Source organism: Sylvia atricapilla, chromosome 16 (assembly GCF_009819655.1).
Source record: "Sylvia atricapilla isolate bSylAtr1 chromosome 16, bSylAtr1.pri, whole genome shotgun sequence".
Classification (NCBI taxonomy): domain Eukaryota; kingdom Metazoa; phylum Chordata; class Aves; order Passeriformes; family Sylviidae; genus Sylvia; species Sylvia atricapilla.
This window is the reverse complement of record NC_089155.1, coordinates 1,750,543-1,777,725: the sequence shown is the minus strand read 5'-3', so window position 1 is coordinate 1,777,725 and position 27,183 is coordinate 1,750,543. Positions and strand designations below refer to the sequence as shown.

At 46.0% G+C, this 27,183-nt stretch overlaps 1 protein-coding gene across 1 annotated transcript; it reads right to left on the bottom strand.

Annotated features, from left to right (window-relative positions):
- Positions 1 to 2,486: 2,486 nt before the first annotated feature.
- AHCY (adenosylhomocysteinase) lies at positions 2,487 to 27,183 on the bottom strand. The gene is made up of 10 exons (XM_066330540.1): positions 27,115 to 27,183; positions 25,312 to 25,502; positions 22,546 to 22,621; positions 20,650 to 20,802; positions 15,940 to 16,052; positions 12,834 to 13,041; positions 11,957 to 12,044; positions 10,944 to 11,061; positions 6,746 to 6,940; positions 2,487 to 3,440 (listed from the first exon to the last, which is right to left on the bottom strand). Exons 1-10 carry the CDS (start codon positions 27,140 to 27,142, stop codon positions 3,309 to 3,311), a joined length of 1,302 nt encoding a protein of 433 aa, XP_066186637.1. The 5' UTR covers positions 27,143 to 27,183; the 3' UTR covers positions 2,487 to 3,308.

Below are 27,183 nucleotides of genomic sequence, written 5' to 3'. Positions count from 1 at the left end.
AAGCAGCCACAGCGGGTCTGGCAGTCTGTATTTACGCAATCTAGATGCTCAACCTCAGGCTAGAGTGAACTCTGAATTAATAGCATGTGGACTGAAAACAAAGTGAAAAGAGCAAAAAAAAAATAGTTGTGAATGATTTAGCAAAACGCTGACATCAGGTGGGTTCTTGCCAATAAAGAACAAGGAAGCAATAAGGGTGAGTGATTTCAGTGTCACTGAGGTTGGAAAAGACCTAGAAGCCCATGGAGTCCAACGACCCCCTTCAAACCTCCAAGTTTGCCACTAACCCACGTCCCCAAGTGCCACACCCATGCAGCTTTTGAACCCCTCCAGGGATGGTGACTCCACCACTGCCCTGGGCAGCTGTGCCAATGCCTGGCCACCCTTTCCATGAAGAAATTTTCTCCAGTGTCCAACCTGACCCTCCCTTGGAACAACTCGAGGCCATTTCTTCTTGCCCCATCCCTGTTCCCTGGGAGCAGAGCCTGACCGTCCCAGCTGTCCCCTCCTGTCAGGGAGTTGTGAAGAGCCACAAGGTCCCCCCGAGCTCCTTTTCTCCAGGCTCAGCCCCTTTCCCAGCTCCCTCAGCCTCTCCTGGTGCTCCAGCCCCTTCCCCAGCTCTGTTCCCTAGACAAGCTCCAGCCCCTCAATGTCTTTCTTGTGAGGGATCTCAAAACTGACCCCAGGATTCAAAGTGGAGCCTCAGCAGTCACTGCCCTGTCCTGCTGGACACACCAGTCCTGGGACAGCCCAGGTGCCCTCAGCCTCCCTGCCCACCTGGGCACACTTTTGCTGTAATGTGGATTGCACACCTTAAGAAATCAGCAGTGAGTCAAAACATGGAACAATATGTGTTTTTAAAAGCAGATCAGCTGAACCAAAAGTCAAGTTTCTGAGTCTTCCATTCATCCTGGAAAGCCTCTGAAATGGAAGAGAAATCTGTGCATTTTACTGTAAAGATTATTTTAAATTGCCCTTGAGAAAGAGTTCAAACAGCTCATACCACAGTAAGAACTAAAATGACCCCACTGAGGCTGAACAACAGTACCTAAAGAATGTGAAGTGCACAAAAAAAGACTGAACAAAAATATTCAACATACTCCTGTTAGCATTAGCCATGCTGCAGCCACCAAACCACAACTGCAGTGGGAGAGAGGCACAGAAATTCTGCCAGTGGTTCTACTAAGGCCTGTTTTTTATCTTGTCCTCTTCAACAGCAGAAAATGAATACAAGACCTAATAAATATATTCCAAATATAAATTCTGCATTTATCAAATCAAACCATCATAATCCCACACTGCTAACTTTTTCACAGTAGTGGATTTTCAGGAGCAAATCAGATTTTCATTAGTTTGGTTAACAAATATGCTGTGCTAGGAAGTCACTGGACAGTTCTTGTTCTCACAGTGGTACTTTAATGCCTTGGCCCAGGGCCTTGCAAAGCAGATGAGGTCTTTTTAGAGCAGTCTAAAACTTCCCTGATTTGTCTCTGGAATCACGAATGTAGTGAAGATGGAACTAGGAGGGTGGTCACATTCTCGGAGAGAAGCCTAAGGAGATGATGTGATCTGTCCCAAGACAACTGAAACTCACCTGGGAAAGTTCATCTCAGCATGGCCCTGGAATGAGGACAGGGATGAACCAGAGACCTCCAGGTGACCCTTCCTAGTTTAATTTTAGGAACCCATGATCCAAGAGCAGAATGACAGCCTTCTACTTCAGCATAGCAGATTTCAGCTGTGAAATGGGTTGAGAAGCCAAAGCCCAAGTAGTGGAAACTAAGAACGAGGAGAAGTTATTTTCCTACTGCATTTCTTTTACCCCAGTGACATTTTCCACCACTGTTACTCTGCCACAAGCACAACATGCACATAACCTACATTTAGTGTACTCAACTGCTGTGTGTTCTCTTAAAGGATTATCACCACTAATGATTATGGAGTCATTCATGGTGCCCCTGTGGGACCCAAATTCAGTTCAAATTAGCGCTTTTCAGAGGTAAATGCAAAACAAAACCATGAAAGAAGCTGAACACTGGGCAACATCTTGTTTACCCATCTCTTTTGTCTCCTCCAACATTTCACACTCCACATCAACTGTTCCAACTGCTCACTGAGGTTTGGGCATGAATCTGAGAATTTCAAGCACTTTGTAACATCATTACAAACCTTTCATCTTCTTGCATCCAAAAACAGAGGTGGTCTGCAGTTCAATGCTGACTGAACAGGACAGTGGCAGAAAAGTGTTTCCACGGCACATGGAGATAACTCTGTGTGGGCAGAGTGACCATCCTGGAAGATTCAGCCCTTCATATATTTCCTGAGGAGCACCTTTTCCCAGCACTAGATGCAGAGCAGCCACAGCACTGGCTTTTGCCTTGAGGACATCCCACATGGGTACATTAAATATTGGCAGTAGCTTAAAGATCACACAAAGGTAAACAAACTCACAGCAACCCCCAAAACATCTCACTGCACAAAACTAGTCAGGCCACAGTCAGATCTTTAATAAAAGCACTTGAAGTCAGTGACAAACAGGACACAGCAGACATGACAACTCAAGAGAAATCAAGCTGGGGGTAGTAGTGTGCTGCTGGTGTCTGCAGAGGATTGAACAAGGTCCCTAAACCCAACCACCCCTCAGTGGCTCCTTGGCTGCTCACAACACACTTGAAGGCTGCTCCAAGTCCCTCTTGCCTCACCCCTCCTCAACCTGGTATGGCAGAAGCACAAAATGGTCTTTGTTCTGACAAAAGGAGTAAATTAACCTAGGAAAAAGCTCCAGCTCTAATCTCTGCATAGGAGGCTGGGTTGATTTGAAAGCAAGGAGACCAAGCAACCCATATTGTCCCCATTTCCTCCAGTTTCACAATACACACTTTACCAGGGCACTGTTGTGGAGAGGGCCTGACACTGCCAGTCTCCTAATGGGATTCACCTGATTGGAGCAGGGCATGGCAAAAGCATCTCCCTGCAGAAACCGTTCCTCACCTCACTGGTAAGCCTCTTCAAAGACTACACATTCTCATTTAGCCACTTTCTGTCCAGGTCCCCTTATTGGAGCATTACAAACCAACAAAAGGTGCATAGGATCCTTTTCACTGTGACATTAGCCAAGTAACCAATTCTAATTCCAGGAGTCAGGGATCCTCTTCTACTGACAGGGCCCAGAAAGTTCCCTGGTAAGGGGAGGGGTTGTGCAGCACTGAGAGGAAAATGGCAAAAGGCTTGTCCTCAGAAGCCCAGCACACACAAGAGCTTTGGAAGGTTGTATCCCTGCACTTTGGTCTTTGGGTAGTGCCATCTGCTCAGTATCTGTAGTGATCTGGCTTGAAGGGCCCATCTCTGGGCAAGCCCAGGTATTTGGCCTGTTTGTCACTCAGCTTTGTCAGCTTCACACTCAGTTTGTCCAGATGAGCAGCAGCCACAGCTTCATCCAGCTGGAAAACAAAACATTGAGACAAGAACATTAGAATAGAGTTCTATTAGTTCAGGAAGTCACAGTCCAGAGGGAGAAATGAGTATGTGGAAACCAACAGCAGCCCCAAGGGGGACTTACATTGACACAGCTTTTTTCCTGCCAACATCTCTCACCTGTCTGAGCACAGACCTGCACTCACATGGAAGAGCCTTGTGCTTTTGAGGGAGTCAAGTTAAGGTGAGACAAATTTTTATAATTCATAATCAAACCCATTTCAACCTCATTTACACATTCACATCCATCCAGCAAGCAAAGAGCAAACATCAAACCCTTCGGACATAAGAATATCCAGTTTGGTAGAATGATAAAGCCCCAGTTTCCACTACAAAGACATCTGGACATACTACACTGTCATCCTACAATATTATGTAAGTCCTAACACTGGAAAAAAATGCCTGCCCTCTCCAGATATACCATCTTAGGGGCACATGAATAATGAAATTCATTCCAGAATCTCCAGTTCAGGAAGACTACTTATATCTACTGGCACTGTCTTCATGAAGAATAAAACCCAGGTGGGCTTTGGACAACAAGCTCAGAAAGGTTGATTTCTCTGTCCCAGAGGTGTCAGGCAAATGTGTAATCTCAAGAATCTGAAAAATATAGTAAGTTAGAAAGCAGCTGAGTGCTCCAGGAGCAGGTACAGGAGAGTCAGAAAACAAACAGGAGGAGGGTGAACAAGCTGCTGTGTCAGAGGGGCATGTACTGCCACAGGGGATACTCAGCGGTAGAAAGGACAGCACAAGCAGGGATCAAGGACAAGTCTGGCCATTTGTAATTCCTGCAAAAAACAGACAATCATTGCAAAGGAAACTGATACAAGGTAAGTCTAAATTCCAGAGAAGACCAGCAATATTTCCCTCATATTAGTTAAGTAGACATGAAAGGCTGAAATATAATTGAAGAGCAGTAAATCAACAAAACAATCAAGGACCAAACCTGCAGCTTGTGTGAACCAGCAGGGCCTAATGATTCAAAAACTAGTCCTGGATTTCTCCCTCCAAGGGCCTGTGGTAACAAAGCCACTACTCTGAATAATCCCATGCCATGAACCAGGTAAAAAGCTCCATCTGCACAGAGTGCAACTCACTGCAGCTCAGCCTGCTCACAGTGACCACTGTGGACCTGCCTTGTGGGAACCAGTACAGCCAAAGACAACCAGACAAAATCAGAAACCTAAGGGGAAATGGTTGAAATGCTGGCAGTGAACCATGAAATCCACCAAAGAGTCAGGTAAACCATGAAAGAAAGTACTAAGGGGAAAGTCTGTGTTTAGAAGGGAAGCAAGTATTTAGACCTAGTACATCCTGTCAGGATGCCATGAAACAAAAAAAGAGGGTCAGAAATTGTATTATTATCTAGTTGATTAGACTGAGGTATGAAGTTCTCACAGGTGTATTTCTAATGAATTTAAGATCGATTCCACCCACTTAAAAAGGAAGTTAGTGCCTGACAATCTCAGATGCAGTTTTCTAGTGGAAGCAGAGATCAATTGTTTCACAGCTGCTTCAGCTTGGGGACTTGAAGATTTAGACAGAAGAGACACACAAATTTAGATGAAGGTAAGCAGACATTCTCACCTTAAAATCAAAGCAGAGCAGGACAGATTTGGTGCCAAGAACACGGAGACAAGAGTTTTACTGTGACGGAGGGTCACAAGTGCGGCTGCTGTTAGGAGCACGAAAAGACGAGGCAGGCCAGCAGGAGGTGAAGAAGGAAAGGCTTTTCTTTATTTTTCTGACTCCATATATATACAAATTTACAGACAGGTCAAGATTGGCTACACAGGTAGCCACCTCTTTGACCTCATTGGTGAACATCACCTTCAATCATTCATTCTCCTCCTAGAGAGGAAAAATGCAAACAATTCTAAGAATAACCATAGTTTACTTGAAGCTGCGTGAGAACGAATGCAAGAAGTGAAAAACAGGCCAACTTGAGGCAACATTTTACTAGACTTCCAGAAACACATGTTGCAGAAATGTGTGCATGTTTGTAATGGCTGATCAAAGCAATATTCTTGCAGTCAAAGAAAGTGTAGCGTAAGGTATCTGGTAATTGTTAAGTCTTACACCTGGACCTCAAAGCAATTGCACAGAACAAGGAAAGACACTAGCCCAGAAAATTATCAGAGAAAGCTCTTTTGTTGGTTCTGACAAGGTAACTGCTTTATTCTTTGAATAAAGCCCTCTGTTGTGAGGCACAGAGGGTCAGAAGTGTTTTGTCACAGTGGATGAACCTGAGGAGATAACTGCCATTCACTCCCCCTAACAGGCAGCTTTATGTTAAACTGCTCTGAGCATTACTTCTCATTTCTATGTATTTCCAGTTCAAATACATTTACTAAAAACTGTTATTCAGTGAGAGGATGAAGGCACATTTTATCAGCAACACTGGGCTTCTATTTTCAAGAGAACTGTTAATAAGACTGTTCCTTTGAAGATAATTATGTGGCATTATGCTGATCCACTCCTACACTGTATTTCTGGTATGCTTGGCTTGATGATCCTTAACTGATGAGTTGGTAAATTAAAGTTCTTCAGGAAACACCTCATTAGTAAGCCCAAACACACACATTCTACTTCCCAAATGGAAAGTATTTTCACATTTACTCTCACACCTGGTTGTGCTTCAAAGGCAGTGGGATTTAACTCCAGCACCTTTTTCCAAGAATCATCTCGAATTCTCAGGCTTGTTTTGGAAAATTAAAACCATGTTACATTTTCTAAAAGGAATGTTCAAGCTGTGACATGATCCAGACTTTTCCAAGAACAAAGAATGCAGAGATAAGTCTGAAGGGAAATCCAAGAAAATGTCATTAATACTTTGTGAAGTTATTAGGACCAGATTGTGATAAGCTCTCTCAGGTGCAAATGGGATCAGGACTCTATCAACCACAATAAAAAGGATTCAGTTTCACTTCAGCTTCAACACCGCGCACTACATTTTTATGCTGGACAGGTTCGTAGAAGGAACAAGCCGGTTTGGTAGAAACTTTCCAGATACCCTGAGGCAGCACAGGGCTTCCCAGCCTCTCAGATATGTCAAAAAGTGCCTGGATGTCCTGTGACAGGACAGGCAAATCCCAACTCTGCACACAAAAACCAGCTCATTCTCACCCAGCACATCCAAAGCTAAACATCCTCTCTGAAGGACAGAACCACTTAACAACAAAAACCTTCAGCAGGAAAATTAGTTCAAGCACAAAGAAAGCTGGCCTGAAGCTGGCTTCCTTACCAGCACCTTTGCGTGGCTGTCACTCACCTTCTTTGGCAGGAAGTGGACCCCCACGGCGTATTTGTCACTGTGTGTCCAGAGCTCGATCTGTGCCAGGACCTGGTTGGTGAAGGAGTTGCTCATGACGAAGCTGGGGTGGCCCATGGCACAGCCCAGGTTGACCAGGCGGCCCTCGGCCAGCAGGATGATGTGGCGGCCGTTGCGCAGCGTGTAGCGATCCACCTGCGGGAGCAGCAGTGCCACGGTCAGACACGGGCAAACGGGGGCTTGGGGGGCCTCCCTCCCATCAGCAGCTCAGCACAGCACACTTGAATTGTAACAGAGACACTCCTCTCTCTGTCCCAGGTGTTTGCAAAGCCTGCAGCAACCCTGGGCTTCATAGCACACTCCTTTTGGCGTCTGCTTCGTATTTCACCAGATCCCTAATTTATTTCACCAGATCCCCAATTCTCCTGGCTTTTCCACATGCGTGTAGTCCCAGCCAGTTGTGATGGAATGTGCTGCTAGCAATAAACCCCAGTTCACAACTGGTGTGTGATGACAGGGAAGAGGGAACACCTCTGCATGCAGCAGTCCAGAGCTTTGCCATCCAACACAGGGTAACACAGCCAGAGCCCTCAGCCTGCTGAAGGTCTCCTGGAATTGTTCCCACCTCTGCAAGGCCAATACTTATAATAACCAGCTGTCCTGGCTCCTAGTGTACCCTGCTTTGCTCCTGGGGGACAACAGGCATGATCCTCCCCAAGCCACCCCAGGGATAGCAGGACTCTGAGCCTGAGAATCCAGGTTCAGATGGGCTAAGGAGACAGGACTACAGCTGTGAGAGTCCCACATAACCCAGGACACAGATCATGTCACTGTGCCACATAACTTGGGGGATAATGTCACTTAGCATATGCCCCAACTGCCTGGGCCAGACTGGACTTCTGCAACATTAATCTCAACCCTGCTTCTCTGTTCTACCTCTCACTAGCTCCTCTCTGCCCTGCCTTCACCCTGGAGGAGATTACGGTATTAAAGCAATAATGAAACACCAGTATGGCCCGTAAGTCACAAGAATACTCAGTATTAACTGGTATTTATTGTTCATGTCATACAAAGCATTGGGGAGTAGAGCACTTTGGAAATACTTAAAACATAATCAGCAACCAACTTCAACAAAACCTAATGCTTCAGACCATTTATCTTCCGCTAGCACTGCGGAGCAACTGTGACAGACCTAAAAAGGTCCTTCCCCACAGCTGTATTTAAACTTTAAAAGCTAAAAGTTATTTAGTATTAAGTAAAACACAATTTTTAAATTTGTTCTTAAAGCTTTGGCCTTTTAAGTTAAAAGCCACATGTGATGAAGCTGCAATTGTAACACTATTCTCTTCTGAAGAAACATCCTTGTGCAGGACTTCAGCAGAGATGCCAAGAGCAAACCAACACAAACCATGTTTTCTGTAATACGTATTTTGCCTTCAGAGTAGGTCTGTGCCTGCACCTGCCTGTCCCAGCTATGCTTCAATCACAGCACCATTTTCTGCTTCTCGGGTTCACATGACAGATTATTGTGATTTCAGCACAACACACGCAGGCAGTAACCACATCAAAGAGCAGCTCTAAATCAGCCTTGATTTCTCCTGCCACTCAGCAGGAGTGATGCCTAGAGAGGCTACCTGGAACAGGTTGAGCAGTTAATGTAGCATTTCAGTTCTGAAGTCTGAATTGGGTGGTGTAGGTGTCAAAATCTTATATCCTTTATAATACCCACACAACTTGCCCCTGGACAGCTGCTGGCTCTTGCATAGAAGCCCACACCTTCAGCAACTTGTGCTGACAGAAGTCATTCAATGCACAGAGGAACATAGAAAATGTAAAAAAATAGAAATAAATACAAAATAGTAATGGTACCAGCAGAGGCTTAAGTCAGTACTGTGGAAACACATCTCATATACAGGCAGATAAACAGGCTGATTCATAAGCTCAAGAAACTGCTCCAGAAGTAGAATTCAAATTATCCAAGTAATAAGCTCCCCTCCACACTTAGACAAATGCCTCCTCTCCTTTTCCCCATTGAAATTTACTTGGCTCTAGACTTTCTGCCTGCTCTGCACTCCCCTTCACATATGGGAATAATATATGAGCCAAAATTCACTGACCATGACCATTCCTTGCCCTCTCAAGTTGAGTTTGTGCTGCAGGTCAGCCTCTGATACCCAAACATAGCTAAGCAGGGCAGTAGTGCAAACCCAGAGCCAAACCAACCTACCAGCTTTTCAGTAATAAGCCTATTTCCTCCTTACCTGTCCTCTAACACAACACATCAGTCACAACGGCACAATAAGATGTTTTTCTTATTAAAGTATTAAACATCTCTTCCATCAGCCCAGCACTGGTACTGAAGCTTTCATGCTGGACACGGTCTCAATTGCTTTGTACCTCCAATTGAAATTAACAACCTTCAGCCCTGGCATTAATCCTCTCATCAAGAGACAGATATCTCATAGAAAGTCAGGGATTTTTTCTCTTGTAGTAAGAGTTTATTCCCCTCCCTGGTTCAGGATACAGAAAAGAAGCTGCCAGGTTTCAGTAAAAATCTGAATAGTTAGAAAGTTAGATTTCTTCACCATTAATCCATATGGACAACCCTGACCCTAGTTGCATCCTTTTCAAAAGGTAATTTGATTTCTTTTTAAAACCAGAAACTTGTTACAGTTTTTGTACCGGGACCACACTGCACCTCACTGCACTCTGTCATCAATGCCAGACTGGCTCATCAAAGCAAAGCATATAAAAAGGGATTTACTGCCTCTGTGTAGGTAGTTTGTGTGGTGCCATATTAACACCCAACTAAACCTTCAACAGTGTTTTATTCTTCAAGCAGTCCAAGGTTATGCTTTAAAACAACCTGAGCTAGCAGAAAGCAGGCAGGTACCTGTGGGCTCCTCTAGGACAAGAGCTGCTGAGCAGAGTCAGGTCCACGAAGGTCATGAGCAAGAACAAACCTTGCTAGTGAGAACTTGAGAGTGTAAATCCAGACCTGGTTAGTGTAAAGTGTCCCAACATACCTCCCACAAGTGCTTAGTAAGACTTGCATGTGGTAGCCAATAAGTCACAGGGGAGCTATGAAAATTGGAAGGGCAAATGCAGATCTAAGTGGTATGTTTGGGTGTGGTGTTATTAAAAAGTATAAAACCTGCCCCAGAATCCTGCTTTCAGCAAGGACACTCCCTCTTCAAAAGGTAACCAGAAGTCCCACATGAAGTCAGATAAAGCCTGGTTTGCTTTATGTGATGTTCTCCCTCAATGCTGGTGTCACAACTGAGTTTCGATCTAGTTCAGTTTTGCTTCTCTGCCTTAAGACACAGTTGAAAAGCTGAAATTTTCAGATTCTGACTTCTCTTCTGTAGCTACAGTCACAGCAAAAAGCAAATACATGGCAGACATGCAAGCTGAGGATAAAACATCCTGCCTGGTCTGCCCACACAGGTTTCTAAAATGAAGCCACCAAGTCTGGAAGAGAAACCCAAGTTTGGCAGGGCTCCAGACAGGCTTTCCTGAGGCTTCAGTCTCAGGGTAGATTAAAAAATACACACCACACTCTGAAAACAAAGAGGTGTGATTTTTTTTTTAACCTTGACAGAATCCCAAAAGAGATTCCATTGAGATTCCCTTAGGATCATGATTGTTCTGCTGCAGAGCAGTACATGAGCAAACAGCTCCACAGAAGGAAATTCAGGTCAGGCACCAGGCAATCTACAGGCTCTGCTCTTAAGTTTTATAGGGTCTCTAATAGTCTGTTCTGTATTTCTCATCTAACTTGCTTTCTGAAGCTGAGCTATGGCACTGTTTTCAGCACAGGGCTATTGAAGCAAGCACATCTGCTAACCCCCTGCCCGTGCCTCAAACATCAAAGCTGAATGGATTTGATGCAATTGTCTCTACAATCAGCACTAAAAGTAGGCTTGGGTGTCTCAAGGAAGCATGAACACACGGAGAAAGCTGTACCCACACCAGGCACCACTCCCTAGAGATGACCTTGAGGGACTTGGGCACTGGCGGGAAACAACTGCTTTAATGCCAACCCAAGAATATCATGTGCAGCTTGTTCCAGGTTAGCAGACCCTGTATTCTGACCAAAGCTAGAAACACCAAAGAACTTGAAGACAAATACTCTGTAGAAACAAAGTAGCTCCTCCATTTTTTTCTAGCAGGAGAGCTTGTGGAAAGGCTGCCTTACCTGAGGTTTGACATTCACTGCCTCCACTGCATTGTCATTCAGCCACTTGGCATCAACTTCCACATCAAAATGGCCAATATTACATACTATGGCATCATCCTTCATCTGCTCAAAGTGCCTGCAAAAGAAAAAAAGTTGTATCAATAGTTAATCAATGCAGTTTTCTTCCTCAGCAGATGTTCCAATCCACAGCCCTGACAAGTGCTCAGCTCACTAACTGCATTGACTATCACAAGGTGTATGGGGCTGGTAACCCCTCCAGGCATGGGAAGTCTACTGGAAAAGACTTTCAAGCTTCTTGGGAAAGACATTTCTCAAGGATATAAAAACTTACTGGAGAGAAAGTATTTTCCCAGTATGGAAAATAACAAAATTTTGTTTGATTCATCAAAACAAATATCTGTAGTTATTCTCCTTCTTATACAGAAGAAATAATTCTCTTTGTGACTTTGAAGTTCCCAGCAGTTTTACATATCTAGACACTACTGGCCTGATCTCCTCCCACCTCATCTGATCTTCCACTACAAGGCACACAGTCATCACGGCAAAGAAAGGAAGGAGTCTGTGGAGTTGGAGCTATAAACTGAGATCTGTGAAGCAGTAACCAAACACAGCAGGCAGTTCATTGAGAACAGGCTGGTTTCAGCTGCTCTGTGCACCCACAGATGGAATCGCTTTCAACCTTTACCTGCCTCCTCTTCTGTTCACATTTGTCTGGCCTAACACTGAATTCAGCCCTGATGCCCTCATTCTCCAAAAGTCAATCTACCCCTCTGAAGCTTTTGTTTCTCCATCGTTATATTCCATAAGCCAGGAACAACTGCAGGGTGGCAACATCCAACAAAACTGACCAACAACATAATTTCTCACTAAATTAATGCTGAATTCCGATGTTCAGAAGTCAGACTGTGTGCTAACCCTAATCACAGAGCTGACAAGTTATGACTCTATTTTAAAAAAAGAAATCTAGCTGTAGAGACACGCTTCCACCAAAGCAATTGGCTTGGCCATACCTGCCCTGCACAATGTCAGTGCAGCCAGTGGTGGTGACAAAGATGTTGCCCTCTTTGCAGGCTTCCTCCATGGTTGTAACTTCATAACCTGAAAAGAAGAAAAAGTTGCTTCTCTACACAACCACCAGCATTTATTAACAAGTGGGACACAATACTAGAAGTAGAAAAGTACAGAGAAAGAATGAGTCAAATGTTTCTGCCCACACCTGGCATAGGGATGAGGCAAGGTAGTGGGATACTGGTCTTGCTAAACACACCAACATAGCACAAAATCCATCCATCCCTCACCCTTTTCAAATCTGTGGATCTATGCATTCAATGTCCAGAGGTATAGTCTGGCACAGCACTCACACTGGATTCAGGGGGTCGAATTCGCAAAAGAAGTGCACCCACAACACCTACACAGGTGTTGGCAGGTATGAACAGAAATGGGAAAAACTAGTACCAAGAGACATAATTACATGAAGCACCCACAGAAGAGAACAGCTCCAGAGCACCCCCTGAACTCAGCTGGAAAGACAAAGAATATGGCATTGCTTTTCAAAAAAAACCTATCAAGGGTAAGGCCTGGTGTTTTCTAATGTTTTAATTCCACCCTGGAGATTAGAACTACACAATTTGAGGACAATGCCTCAGCCTTACCCCACTATGGTCTCTGAATCCTTGACTCGAAGCACACCTTCAAGGCCTCTAGTAATAAACTCCTTCCCTAACTGCAAAGAAAGAATTCCTACAGTAAACCCGACTCAACTGTACCTCGGCAGGGACAAGGCTGAAACCCACTGAACCTTTCTTGGCCGGCTCTCGTTTACTGCTCTACACTGACATGCAGAGACCCTGTCAGACACCCAAATTCCTGCTCTGCTTCAGCTCCTACCTTCCATGGCTGCCTGGAGTGCATTGATGGGATCAATTTCAGTGATGATGACTCTGGCTCCAAAGCTCCGCAGGGCCTGGGCACAGCCCTTGCCCACGTCCCCGTATCCTGCCACCACTGCCACCTTCCCAGCAATCATGACATCTGTGGCACGCTTGATGCCATCGATGAGGGACTCTCTGCAGCCATAAAGGTTATCAAACTTGCTCTGAGGGACAAAAGAGAACAGATGAAAGCCACTAACATGAAATTTCCTTAGAGAGAGAAAATGGACTTACACACAAGTACTACAAGAGTCACTCAAATACTTTAACTACCATGAGAATTAGGAACAAGACAACCTGGTTTGATGTTTTTATTTATCCAGTTTCAATCTACAGGGTTGTATCAGACACAGGCTTCAACATGGTGAAAAGTATTTCCCAAATACATTGTGTCTACTGACCAGGGCTTGGACTTGCTAAAAGTTTGTTAGACATAACCTGAATTTATCAAGTGTCTTTCACACCAATGTATGTACATCTGAGTTCCTAAACCAGATATTCACCATTTCCCTGATGCTGTTTATCAGTGAACTGAACCAAGAGCCACAGGATGGCAAAACATACCAGCAGTACATCATCTTATCTTTGCAAGACAGATCCAGCCTGCAGAGCAGCAAGCCGCTCACCTCAACTGGAGAGACTGGTTCCTGCAACCCCAGAAGATCAAAATTACATCTTCTCCCATGAAGAGTTACCCCAACACTGTCAAGATCTCACTATTGTTCAGATTTGGAAGAAGTCAGCAAGCAGCCATTCACAATAATGGTCATTGCAAGCAGGAACCCCTGATTTCATCTCTTAATGTCCCATCACACAACATCCTCCTATTGTATCACTAACATTAACAGCCAGACCCTCCAATCAAAACTGCCCTGCTAAGTCAGACACCAAATATTACTTCACCCCGTGAACACCTTCCTAAACTGATCCACACCTTGTTGTGCTGATTTGTGTAATGCTCCTTCTTCTCCTGGGGCTTTTTGTTTTGACCAGAAGGAGGGGCTGTATTGGGAGAGTTACAGAGACCAAGAATTTTTGAAGAATCTGGCTACTAATGTTGTGCTGTGCTCCCCAAGGAAGCAATACTAAAACAATCTCCATTCACAGCAAAATTCTGGTCTCAAACCCTGTCCTGGCTTTCTACAGCCTCAGGGCACCAATCCTTCTTCCTTTCACTGAACGCAGCACCGTGTTGCTACATGCAATCTTAGGATTAGGCAGCAATCTGGTCTAGTGGAAGGTGTACCCACAACACCTGCAGTTCTTGTAAGTATGAACAGAAATGGGATAATCTGCCCATGGCAGACACTGGCCCAAGTGTAACAAATTATACTTCAGATCCAGAAGTTCCTGACTCAGTGCCTATGAACATTATCAGAGGCACAGCTGCCATTAATGTATCAGAAAACTGCATTACCAATCCTTAAAATTCTAGAGCTAGTGTCAATTGGTATCCCTCTTTCCTAGTCCTGTGTATTTTCCTTGCAGCATGGAGGAAAGCAGCATGGTCAGATTTGATTCCTCATCACCAAATCCCCCAACTGCAATCAAAGCCTTCCAGGTGTCTGTGCATTCCCATGCAGGCAGGAGAGCAGAGTGTAGGATGCAGACACCTGCCTCACCCAAAATACATTTGAGTGACAGAGGGGAAGAAAAGAGCTGGCTGCTGTGCTCACCTTCTCTCTCCAAATGTTAGCACAGGAACCTGGCACAAACTGGAAATACAGACTAGGAGAGCAGAATTTGTCAGAGCAGTTGCACATTTTCCCAGAGATCTGTAACTGTGGTTAGTACAAATCTTGTACTGTATAAATACCAAAGAGTACTTGAAAACAAATACTTGGCACATGAATCCCAAATCCCCTAAGAGGCTTTGTTAGAAACATCTGAATTTTCAAATCTACTAAACAGTACTAATAATTATTATGCAAGCTGCACAAACATGGGTGAAAAGAATGTAAAGAATTTCTTCCAATGTTAACTGGATTCCAGCCCACTGCCTATGAATAAGTGACAGGTGCATCTTGGTGGGCAGAAAGGAGGCAGCAAACTGCAGAGAAGGCAGACCAAACATGAAAACTCCCAATCCAACAGGATAATGTCTATATGGGAACTTGAAATAGTCAGTAACTAGATTTAAAAAACATCAAGATGCATAAATCTTTAGTACACCTTTAATCCCCACTATAATTCATCTGCAGCCAAACCCTTTAAACACCATTCCACTTCATTCTCAGTTCACCAGGGTTTATCTTGAAACCAGAACTAAAGCTAAGCAAGGTATAAATATCTGCCTCCTGCCCTCCCCTTTGCAACTGCTGCTTACAGACATCAGCCACAGGCCAACCTTTACCAGCAAAAGCTTAAGGAGGTCACACTCAGTTTTTCAGCTGGTACCTGACACTTGCCTGGGGGATTTAAGCTACTCAGAGTGAGGAAAGGCTCCTCAACACAAGTACTGACTGTGCCCAGGAGCAATGCTCTCCAAAAGTGTGTTCACATTATTAAACAGCAAAAAAATGGATGTCCTTACATATAAAAAAGCCCTTGATGTCCTGACAGTGGGACATTTACAATGACATCAAGTGTAGGAGAATGTAAGAGAATAGAGATGGTGCTGCAGGCAACCTCACCCCCGATGAGTTGCAGCTGTACTAATTACCAAAGAGTAGAAGCAGCCTTGCCCTTAATAGGTCACAACTGTGTCCAATAAGGATGTGTGTTATAAAAGAGTGGGTTGGCCAGTTGTGCAGAGAAGGAGTTAGTGTTGCATGATGCTGCTTCTGGGTATTCACAAAGAAAAGGCAGGAAAGTTTTACTTTTATACTTATTTTTTCTTATTACTAGGATAATAAACTGCTGACCCTTGCCACCGTCTTTGGTGTCAGTTGTGTGACCACTGTCAATCAAGGGCTCACTTGTAGACTACAGTGAAAATCTCTGTTCAGAACCAGATCAGAAGAAGCTCAGCAAGAGAAGGAATTCTTTCATGGGAATGACAACATCCCAACACCAAGCTAGTCAGAGAGCAGAACACTGCAGAAGGTCTTTGTCTTTATTACCTTGGTGACAGAGTCATTCACATTGATAGCTGGAACTTTCAGGGTCCCATTGGCCTTCATCTTGTACAGGTTGTGAACTCCAGTGGTTGTCTCTTCCGAAATACCTCTAATTCCTGTGGGGAAAGTTAAAGGATTCACCTTAGCTGGAGTCAATGCTGTGCAAACCAGCTCATCCAGGAGCCGAGAGCATACCCCAGAGCTTTAACCTAAAAAACCCTTGGGCGAGAACAAGGAAGAGATGAAATCCCTCAAACAACTGCAGGAACATCAGAGGATGTGCTTCAGAGCCACACACCTCCGTAGCTGCTGGTGCTGTGCCCGCCAGGCTCCCTGGCAGGCTGCAGCAGCCCGGCTCCCGGACGGCGCTCGGCCGCAGCCCCTCGGGGCCGTTCGATCGGGATCGGCCCGGCCGCGGCACCGCAGCGCCCTCTGCTGGCAGCCCAGCGCGGCCCCACAGCGCGGCCCCACAGCGCGGCCCCACAGCGCGGCCCCACAGCGCGGCCCCACAGCGCGGCCCCACAGCGCGTCCTGAGCTGGGAGGGACCCCCAGGATGAGCCAGCCCAGCCCCTGGCCCTGCACAGACCCCCAACAACCCCACCCTGGGCACCCCTGGCAGCGCTGTCCAAACACTCCTGGAGCTCTGGCAGCCTCGGGGCCGTGCCCATTCCCTGGGGAGCCTGGGCACTGCCAGCACCCTCTGGGGAAGAGCCTTGCCCTGATACCCAGCCCTGACACAGCTCCAGCCACTCTGTGGGTCCTGTTTCTGGTCACAGAGAAAATACCAGAGTCTTCCCCTTCTCGTCCTCTCACAAGAAGTTGTAACTGCAATGAGCTCTCCCCTCAGGCTTCTTCACCTTAACAGACCAAGTGCCCTCAGCCACACCTCCCGGCTTCCCCTCAAGATCCTTCATCATCCTTGTGTCTCTCCTTTGGACACTCTCTAACAGTTTAACATTTTTCTTATATTGCAGTGACCAAAACCACACAATATTCAAGGTGAGGCCGCCCGAGCCCAGAGCAGGCAGGATAATCCCCTCCCCTGGACTAGCTGGAGATGCTCCTCCATGATACAATTGGTCCACCTGGCTCCAGGACACTGCTCACTCACAAATGCCAAGTCTGGTCCCAAATCCATCCTCACTCCTCAAAAAATCCACCTATGAGCTCATCCAAGCCCAAGCAGGGAACTCTGAATGCAATTCTACATGGTTTTCACAGCAGAACTTTGACAGATTACCCAGCAGAGCCTGAGCCATGACACCCTCCCATTGCTGCCCAGACCACTCTATAGCGCATGAAGGAAATAAGACCAACTGCAGAAGAGAAAAGGCTGATTAACTGGAGAAGAAAAGGCTCCAGAGAGAGGTCACTGCACCTTTTTAATATCTGAAGTGAGCTTACAAGATGTGGACACACTGTTTTAGCATGGTCTGTTGCAACAAGGGGGGATGATTTTAAATTCAGAGAGAGTGATTCAGACTAGATATAAGGCAGCTTTTCTTTACAATGTAGATGGCATAGGATGCCCTGATAAGTGCTGCATGCCCCATCCCTGGGAACATTATAAGGGCTCTGAGCAACCTGAGTTGAAGGTGTCCTGCCCACTGCAGGTAGGTTGGACTAAATGGCCTTTAAAAGGTCTCTCCCAACCCAAACCGTTCCGTGATTCTATGATAACACTGACTGATCCCCATCCCTTCTGTGTCACCACAGAGCCCCACTTCCCTGATGGTCACCTGCAAAGGGAATGCATTCAGGCTTTGGCATATTTAGGGCTTGCTTGGAGGAGAGAGGAGAGTTTAAAGTTCACAGTGCAGCTTTGTGCACAGTGAAATGGAGGATCTGAAGAGCCTCGCAAAACCATCACTTTCCAGAGCAACTGGCCTGAAAATGTACAGTTATCCCGTTGAAGGAAAGCTTTTGGAGGTTGTGGCAGGAACCTCCAGTTCAAACCTGCCTTCTGTCTTCCTGTGTATCTGGCAAATAGGAGACACACTCCTCATCCTTCAAAGGCTCTCCAGATGGGAATCCTGACCTTAGCAGATTGTCTTTCCACGGCACTAAGCAGACCTCCCATCCCATATGCCAACAGCTTCCCCTCCCAGGAGGGGCCCCAGCACTGCCCCAGGTGCTATTTACAGCTGGTCTAAACCACTCTGCAGCTGCCCCAAGTGCCACCTACACCTCTCATGGTCACTGCCCGAGTGACTGCAGAGCAGAGAAGGGCCTGCAGCAAGGACAAGTTTCAATTAAACTGACACAGCCTTGTGACTGACAAGCTAAATGCTTAGACCTGCTTTGCCCTTTATTTCCCACCTGAGCAATAAGCAAGTCTGAGCAATGAATCACAAACTAGCCAATCTTCCCCACACAGGTCTTTTGCACAGATGCCTTTCCCCTTTGGTCAGTTCTCTTTTTTCCCCTTTCTTCCTTTATTTATCTTGGTATTAAGGACATTTGGCTTAATGGAATAAGCCAATAGTACAAAGGCCATTCTGTCCTCTAACTGCAGGCACGCTTTAGAACAAGGGAAGCTTACTGAGCAGTTCCACATGCAAATTTAACACATCTCCTAGTTGAAGGAATACTACTTTCAACTACTAGCTGCACACTAGGACCAAACTATTTAAATTAGAAGCAACTGAAGCGTGGAAGACAATCCCCTCTGAAATTAGCCCAGAAAACTTATCCAGCCTTTAAATGTTAAATGGCATTTTCAGCTGCCTAATGACAAAATGTCTCCTGTGCTCACAATCTACACACTGTCCATGCTCTGCCAATGTCACTCTTGTTCCACCTCCACAGAGGTCAGATATCCCCACAAGCCCTTAGGGTATATTAGCCCCTGTTAGCTATAAGATACCAAAAATTGGATGCTACACTGCTTCATTTAAGCAGACATTGCTGCAAAGAGCTAAGCACAGATCTCAGATTATGGAGATCAAGACTCTACTCTGTGAGTCCCATCCTCGAAGTTTTGCTGTTTCCAAGGAGCAACGGACTGGAAGTTAAAACAGATCAAGTTTGCCATCATCTACAGAGACCAGTCTTAATTTACCGAACTGTTGTAAGGAGCTTTTCAACTACAGCCAGTGCAGATAGCCATACATTTTGGGAAGGGAAACACTGATAGGTGTTGCATCCTTCCTAGACCCTTTAAAACCCCAGAGGAAGAGTAATTTCTATTAATTTAGGAAGCAAACCAGACAGGGATGCTTTTTGTCAGAGACAGGCTACAGATGGATGCCAAGACATGAGACAGTTCAAGAGCCATTGTCCTACTGCATTGTATGTGACAGTCCCTCCCACAGCAGCATCAAAAGACAAGCATGAGGGTGAAAGGGGCTGAAGAAGAAAAAGAAATACAGCAGGAAGGCTGAAAGTGTGAAAGGAATTCAGCTCAGAGACCCTGGGAACAAGGACACTAACCAAGGTGTGCATGGCATGGAAACAACCTGACAAAACAGAGAATGAACATGGAAAATACTTTCTTCAGCCTCTGAAAACACAAGGCAAACAGAGAGGGATGATCAATTGTGGTAATCCTCAGCATCAAACATGGGAAAAGCAAGAGGTCATCAGTATCACAGAGGTAACCCAGAAACCACAAGAACTTTGACAGAAGAGAAGCTAAGCAAAGACCAACTAAGACCTTTCATTACAGTTTAAATAACACAAAGATGTTGAGTGTTGATTATGAGTGACATCAGGCCAAGGATGAAGGACAAAGTGAGGCTTGTCACAGACAAAGTTCCCCTCTTCCTGGTGCCCCTACCTGCGGCAGCACACAGATGGCGAGCAGAGCCCCAGACTCCCCTCACACAGCCCTATTCACAGCCTGCCACCCTCAGATTTTTTTTTCCTCCTATCTCCCTATTAAAGCCGAGCACAAGTCGGGAGAGCTGATCCAGCAGGTTTCTACAGCAACCTCCCCTCTACGAAAGCACCAACACACCCCACTGTATCACGACCCTATTTCCTTCACATCCCAGACCAAACAACCCTGGCCCTTTAACAACCCTGGGCACACGTCTTGCTGCAGCACAGCTGATGGACACTGGCAGGGCTAAAGGAGAGTCCGTCATACTCACTAGGCACAGATCAGCCTGGTCATGTCAAATTCCATTCATATAAATCTTTTACATAAACACATGCTAGCAACACTACACTGAGCAGTTTTGCTAACTTGCACTGAAGGCAAATAAAAGCAAGAGTCCCAACCCTGACTCCATCAGCATTTTCACTGACAAACTGAATGAATATTTAAGGCAGAAAACTGTTCCTTTTCCACAGAAGGCTACAGGTGGTGATGACTTCATTCAGAATTGCACTCAGATGGTGGATAAGAAATGCTTTAACGTAAAATTGTTAATTTCAAACAGACATTGAGCATGTCTAGAACACAACCCTCTTCCAAGACGCTTTTGGCATGACAGCAGAACTACTTGTCATTCTCAGGTAAGGGGGCACACTGAAGTATGATCAGGACAGGTCATTGCAGCTTATGTGCTACAGAGCAGAGGTGGAAACAACTCCTGCAGGTAAAAGATTCTGGTCTTGAACTATAAGGAACTTTCACAGCCTGTTTGCACATGCCTGTCCTTCTTCCTCCACCCCTTTTTACACCTGCAGCGAATTCTTGCAGAAACACCTCCCCGCAAAGAGCCTCCCAGGCAGAACTGTGCCTGCCAAAACAAAACACAAGTCACCTTTCAGCAGCTGTGGGTATTTGGTGTGAACTAGGTTGGTAAGATCTCCACCATCATCCAGAATCATGTTGAGGGGCTGCCCATCCTTGAAGTACAGGGTCTGCTCAATGCACCACAAGTATTCCTCGTCTGTCTCCCCTTTCCAGGCAAACACTGCATGGGAACAAACACAAACCATTAGCCAGTTTCTTACTCAGCATGTAGCAAAGCGGCCAAAGGAAGATTTCATCAGCTCCGAGTAGCAGCTGACAGAGAAATGATTATCTGTGCCTGCAGGCCAGCAAAGACATTTGCACTGAAAAACAGACCTCAGAATAATCACTCTTCCAGGCCACAAACGTGGTCAAAATTTTGAGACTTCATTATTGTCCTTATTCTTCCATGTTAAAAAGGAGAAGACAAAGCAAAGTAAAGCAGACTCACATTCACAGCACTTCACTCATTAGAAATAGCCACTGGACAAATTGATACAGACAAATGAAACACAACTACAGCATTTTCTAGCACAGCAAAAAAGAGGGACCAGACTTCAGCATGAGCTAAGCAACAGAATATGAACTCTTCAGCAACTCTGAATTCTAGTCTCTAGCCTAGCACTAAAATCCAAGCTGAGGTGCCTCATCTACTCTAATTAGGCTGTATTTCTATGTCAGTACAGCCCCAGCAACAGGCTGCCACCACTGGCATGTTGCATCCACTAGGATTTGTGTCTTTCCAGACATCTGTACTGTCCTCATGCTATACTCAATCCTCAGAAGTACTCAGGCATTCAAACACATATTGGGCACATTATTTACACATCCCAACATTTGGCTAAATTGTCATGTTTTCTCTGTTTACACAGAAACTGACCTTGAGCCATGAAGAGCCAATCACGCAATTACCTATTCTGAAGTAATGTGTGTCAGGATCTCACACTGACACCAAAGGACCAGCATTCCTCCAGGGTCTCATAAATTCAGTATGTGAATTGCAATATTAACAAAAAGAGCAAGTACCAAAAATATGGATACAAAGGGCAAAGGTCAAACACTTCGACAAACACTCAAACAGTAAATGGCTCTTTAGTTGAGTTTTGGGTGTTGAAAGCAGTGAGGAAGACAACCCAGTATCTAAAAAGCCCACATGGCCCTTTCACAACCCTCTCCAGAGGCAATGCCTGAAGCTGGTAGTGCCAAAGGAACTGATGAAGGGATCACTCAGTTGCCATAGAATGTGCCATAGCTAGGGAAAGACTTGTGGCAATGTATCATTATAATGAGAGACCCCTCCCAAAGCAGACTGCTAGAACCCAAATTTAGCCTCTGCCAACAGCTGGGTTCAGGTAATGCAGCTCCCAGCATGGAGGATTGCATTTCCTTCAGCTGACTTACACAGCAGACAGCTTCAGGTATTTACACTGATCCATGAGGAATTGCTCAGGAACCTGACAATAACAAGACAGCAGCATGCTGATACAGCACTTCCGGAATGTTAAGCAGGAACACAGCTGGGCTAATTCTAGCCTAAAAATACCTTGGGTATTGACCTCCACTGTGACAGGGCACATGGCAGTTCCCTTACCTTTCCCAAAACCTATTTAGCACAGTTTGCTGGAAAGCACCAAACACCTCCAGCTACACACACCTACAAGCCACTCCATTTCATCACCCAGCTGATTCCATCATCTTAATGAGTTCTAACACAGAGGCCAACAGCAGCCTTGGATGAAAGACCTGTGCACAGGCTGATGAAACACAGCTTGAAGCAAATGTCCTGGTTTGAAACAACCACTGCTTCTGATGGGCTGTTTCTATCCTCAAGCTTGTTCAGAAGAGCTTGATGTGTACACAGTTTGATTTAGCAGGAACAGGCAGTACAGCCCAACTCAGCCAAACCAGAACGTGGAAAACTTACCAGGGATACCAGCTTTTGCAATAGCAGCTGCAGCATGGTCCTGAGTGGAGAAAATGTTGCAGCTTGACCATTGTACCTGGAAAACAACCAAGTTTTGTTTGCTGAACAAAGTTCTGAGATATCAGGGACTCTCTACCAAACAGAGAAGTTAAGAAGGGAGCAAGAGCAGAAGGAGATTAGTGCAGATTCCTGCCTTTTTCAGTAGCTCTGCAAAGATAAGGTGAGAACTGGGTGTCTGACAAAGTCATGGAAAATAATGTCACATGGAGAGAATGTGAATGAGCTTTAGCTGTGCCATATATTCAGCCATCTCCTTACTCACAAGCACTTCTCCCAGACAGCCAGAGAGCATACTCCAGATCTTAAGGGGTGCCCAGCAGGGTGGGTTTGGGAAGTTTTAGTCAATAATGGTCAGATTTTCAGAAAACTGAAATTTGGCCCTATAGCAAGCATCCATTGAGGGTATGGACATGCAGTAACACACCTGCTGGCACCCACAAGAGTCAGAAATGCAGCTGAAACATTACACTCAATCCAGGCATTCTCTAAGATTATGCTCACCCACCTCCCACTCTGTGCTCCAGTCATGGAAGCTTTTCCAGCTGAGCTAAGTGTTTTCCTCAGATTTCATAACTAGGCTCAGGCACCTAGAAAAGCAACAGCATGTTGCTGAGTTGCACTGAAAAGGATCTGCACACCTATTGCAGCTCACAGCACTGCATCCCAGAGCAACACACCCTCTGCTCCCCATAGGGCTGACTGGCAACTATTCGCACGTTCACTGGTTAGAGCTTGAGTAGAGAGGGCAATAAGGTAAAAAACATCCAGCCTGTTTTCAGATACTCATCTCATGTGAACAAAAAGTGACATTTCAAAGTAAAGACTGCAGTAGGAACCAGTCTACACTACCAACACTGGTCATGGAAACACACCTGGAAGGAGCACAGGAAAGCAGAATCCATTACCTAAAGCTGCACCTCCTCACTTGGGTTTTTGCAAGCTCCCCCCATACCAGCAGAGATGACATCAGGAGGTGTCATGACATTCAAAGTACACAGAATACCCACATATTGTTCACACTTCAGACTTGATACAGACTTGTGGTAGTGACATAGAGCCTAGAATAACAGGCACACCTGATAGGCTCAGACCCTAGCATTTATATCACTGGTTATGGACAGGATTATTTTTTGTTACAAATGCAGAACTTATACTCTGAAGCACAGAGTATTTATTCCATCCTTGTTAAACCAGCCAAAAAATGGATAACAAGGCTACTGTGCTGCAGTGAGCTACACCCTCATTACATGGGGTATGATTTTATCAGTTTCATTCCTCCCTCTCTGGCACCAAAGTTCTGACAGAACAGATGAACCAGGGCTGAACTGAAACTCAAATCAAAGCCTAAACTAATCCACAGGCATCAGGACAAGAAGTTAACCCAACAGTACACACCTTTAAAGGTACAACCACATCTTAGAGAAACCAAGTCTCTGCAGGTACCTCCCTGAATGACTTGGATGAATCCCATATAACACTGATCTGGGGTTACACTCAGCTTTAAGCAGCTTGGCAATGCTTAACTAAGCACACAGCTGCCTCCTAGGCCAGCCACACTGGGATACAGCAACCAACAGAAGCCGCAAGGAGCTTCCCAAATTTCAACAGCTACTGCTTCCTTTTAAATCCTGCAGAGGGACAGGAGTTCCTCCATAGACTGGCTGGAACAAAGCCAGGACTGCACCTCCACGTTGAAGCTCTCCTTCAGAACTGCACCATCTGCAGCCACAGGACAGCTCTGAACAGGCTACAGAACACCCGCATAACAGCATGTGCCTTGCCCAGGCTGACCTGGTACAGTGTCCGTTCCTAGTTCCTTCTCTTTTTGAGGAAAACACCTTCGCTGCTACAGAGAAAAATCCTCCTTCTCCCAGCACCTTTCAATCAGCATGACACTGCTCAATTCTCAACTGTTCCCAGAGAAGGATCCCGCATAGGGCACCTCTGGGCAGCCAAACTGCAGGAAGAAAGAACTTCAGGTCATATACACACTTAATCAATCGAAATTCCTGTCAGCTCCCTGCTCAGCACATAAGCAATGCAGATTGTGCTCAGATACCTGGCTCTCCTCATGCCCTGTACAGCTAACACTCATCCGTGATGCCTGGACTTCATTCAGCAAGTCAGGCATAGGACATAAGATGGTAAATGGCTTCTAAGTATCTCAGACTTTAATATGAATGAGAGTAACTGGTCCATAGTCACACTAAATTCAGTGCAGATCCCAGCCCTCAGTCCCTGTGCTACACTGCATCCCTGTTGTTTTCCTGCACAGCTCAAGGGCCAGCATGAGCTCTCAGAAAACTTCATTAGATTTTGCTGACTTTACCAGGGCAGAGTGGGGCTCTTAATGCAGGCTAATCTGTGCTGGAGGCAGTCCCTAGAACTGCAGCATGAGCAGCCACAGCACTGCAAGCCCAAGCACAGCATGGCTGCATGGGCACTGCACACAGGGGACAACAGGCACTCAAAGCTGCAGCTTGTTCACAGAGAACACATACACCCCACACTCCAGGGGTGCTGAGGGCAGGCAACAAACTTCTTGCTCAAGGAGAGAAGACATAATACATCCATCTGCAGACTGCAGCTTCATCCAAAAGGTACAGACATTTGCTAGGATTCAGTAAGGTGTTACATAAGCAGGAGCACTTACTGACCTGGCAGAGCATTACCCAAGAGCTGAAGAAAAACTCAGAGCCACATTACCTCAGCCCCCAGCACGATGAGAGTCTCTATGAGAACTGCTGTCTGCACGGTCATGTGGAGGCAGCCGGCAATGCGGGCACCTTTCAGGGGCTTGGATGCAGAGTACATCTCCCTCATCTTCATCAGCCCTGGCATCTCATTCTCCGCAATCTCAATGGCCTTGCGACCCCAGTCTGCAAGGCTGATGTCAGCTGCAAGAGAAGCAGGACAGGTGTCAGAGTTTGAATAGCTGAGACCTTGGTATCTGTTCACACACTTGTGACTAGGCCCTGGCTGCAACAGCTGAACACCCAGCAACAGCTGGGAGACAGAACTGCAGAAAACCAGACCCTATTCCAGTTACTCCTTGTTTTTTTGCTATGGTACACAGGCTTTTCCACAAGTTTAGACCAAATTTAGCAGCCTCTATAAAAAAATCACATGCTACTACAAGCAAGTATAAATCAACTATGATCTAGTGCACAGACATTTCGAGGCCCATGAATTCAGTAAGCCACAGCCTTAAGCATTTCTTACAGACACTACCCAAGAGTCCAAAGCTTCCTATAGGGACTGAATTTCACAGTACTGACCTGCATGTGGGGAGGGGTTGGCTGTAGGGCACTGGCTTCTCACACAGAGAATGCTCCCTAAGAGTGCACCAGTGCCCAACTTAGCTCCCCCTCCTCACAGCAAAGCTGCAGGTCCTTCCCCCTTAGAGCCACAAAAACTATTTTAAGTGACCATAAATACCTTAGTTACCAGGTGACTTCTACTTTTGTAAAAAGGATCTATAGCAGAAAAGTTCAGTACAAAATGAGCAAGAGCAACTTCTGATAGGCTCACTGCATTCACCATGGATGTCCAACCCCAGCCTTAAAAACACAAGGGTTAAGCAAGTAATGCCCAGCCGCATCAACTCTTCAGCATCAGCCAACACAGTGTCCTTCTTACTTGGTTTGAGATGCTTTGAGAGATTTCACAAGTTCACCATTCCATTCAGACCATAGCCAGACACTTTTTTGTCACCCACCCGCGTGTTTAGAGCACTGGGGAACATAAGGACTCCAAGTCAGACTGCAAGGTTTAATACAGACAGGCTAATTGCATTGTGCTACAGAATGAAGCCTGAGGCCACTGAAGCTATTCCACGTGCAAAGGCTGACTGGAGCACATCACTGGGACTGAAAATAGGCAAGGAAAGGATCATGGAAACAAATACATCAAGAGAAGGAGGTTTAATCTTACCCCTGTTAGAGCCTTGGTAGCTTTACCAGGGCTGCTTTAAAAATAACCTGCAGCACAGTTTAGGTTCAGAGTCTCCAGGGTAAATTATTTATGAATCTGAGCCTCACAGACTAATATTCTTTTCTTGGAATGGAGCCTCCAAGAACATCCAACTCTTCATAAAGACTAGGGCTCTTTGTGAAGTTTCAGGTCTACAAAAATACCCGCCAAAACCTTCACGGCACATGAGTCAACGGCCCCAGGATGGGAAATCCTTCCACCTTCGGAGCTGAGCCTGTTCCCGCCAAAGGCTCTGAGCGCGGGGGAGGGACGGGGCAGCCGGGCCGGGAAAGCGACACAGGCGCGAGTGGGAAGCCGGCTGTGCAGCGCCCCCGAGCCCCCTTCCCCCGCGGTAGCTCCTCCAGGGCACAGGGGGCTCAGGCCCGGCTCCGCCGCGGGCAGGACCCGCCATCCTCCCCCCCGCGGCCGCATCCAGCGCGGCGCCACGGCCGCAGAGGCCGCGCTCCCCACACCGCACTTGCCTCGGCCCGGAGGAGGTGCCGAGCCCCTCGGGGCCGGCCCTGGGCTCGCACTCACCCACTTTGTAGGGCAACCGGTCCGACATGGTGGAGCTCCGGAGCGGGCAGCCAGGCACAAGAAGGCAGC

What these genes read in the sequence shown, in the direction of transcription:
- AHCY (XM_066330540.1), bottom strand. Translation starts at nt 27,142, where the DNA reads ATGTCGGACCGGTTGCCCTACAAAGTGG. An exon ending in TGCAAAAGCTGGTATCCCTG is followed by an intron (nt 20,803 to 22,545) that starts GTAAGTTTTCCA and finishes GTTCCCATGCAG; the next exon opens with TGTTTGCCTGGAAAGGGGAG. An exon ending in TGAATGACTCTGTCACCAAG is followed by an intron (nt 13,042 to 15,939) that starts GTAATAAAGACA and finishes TTTGTCCCTCAG; the next exon opens with AGCAAGTTTGATAACCTTTA.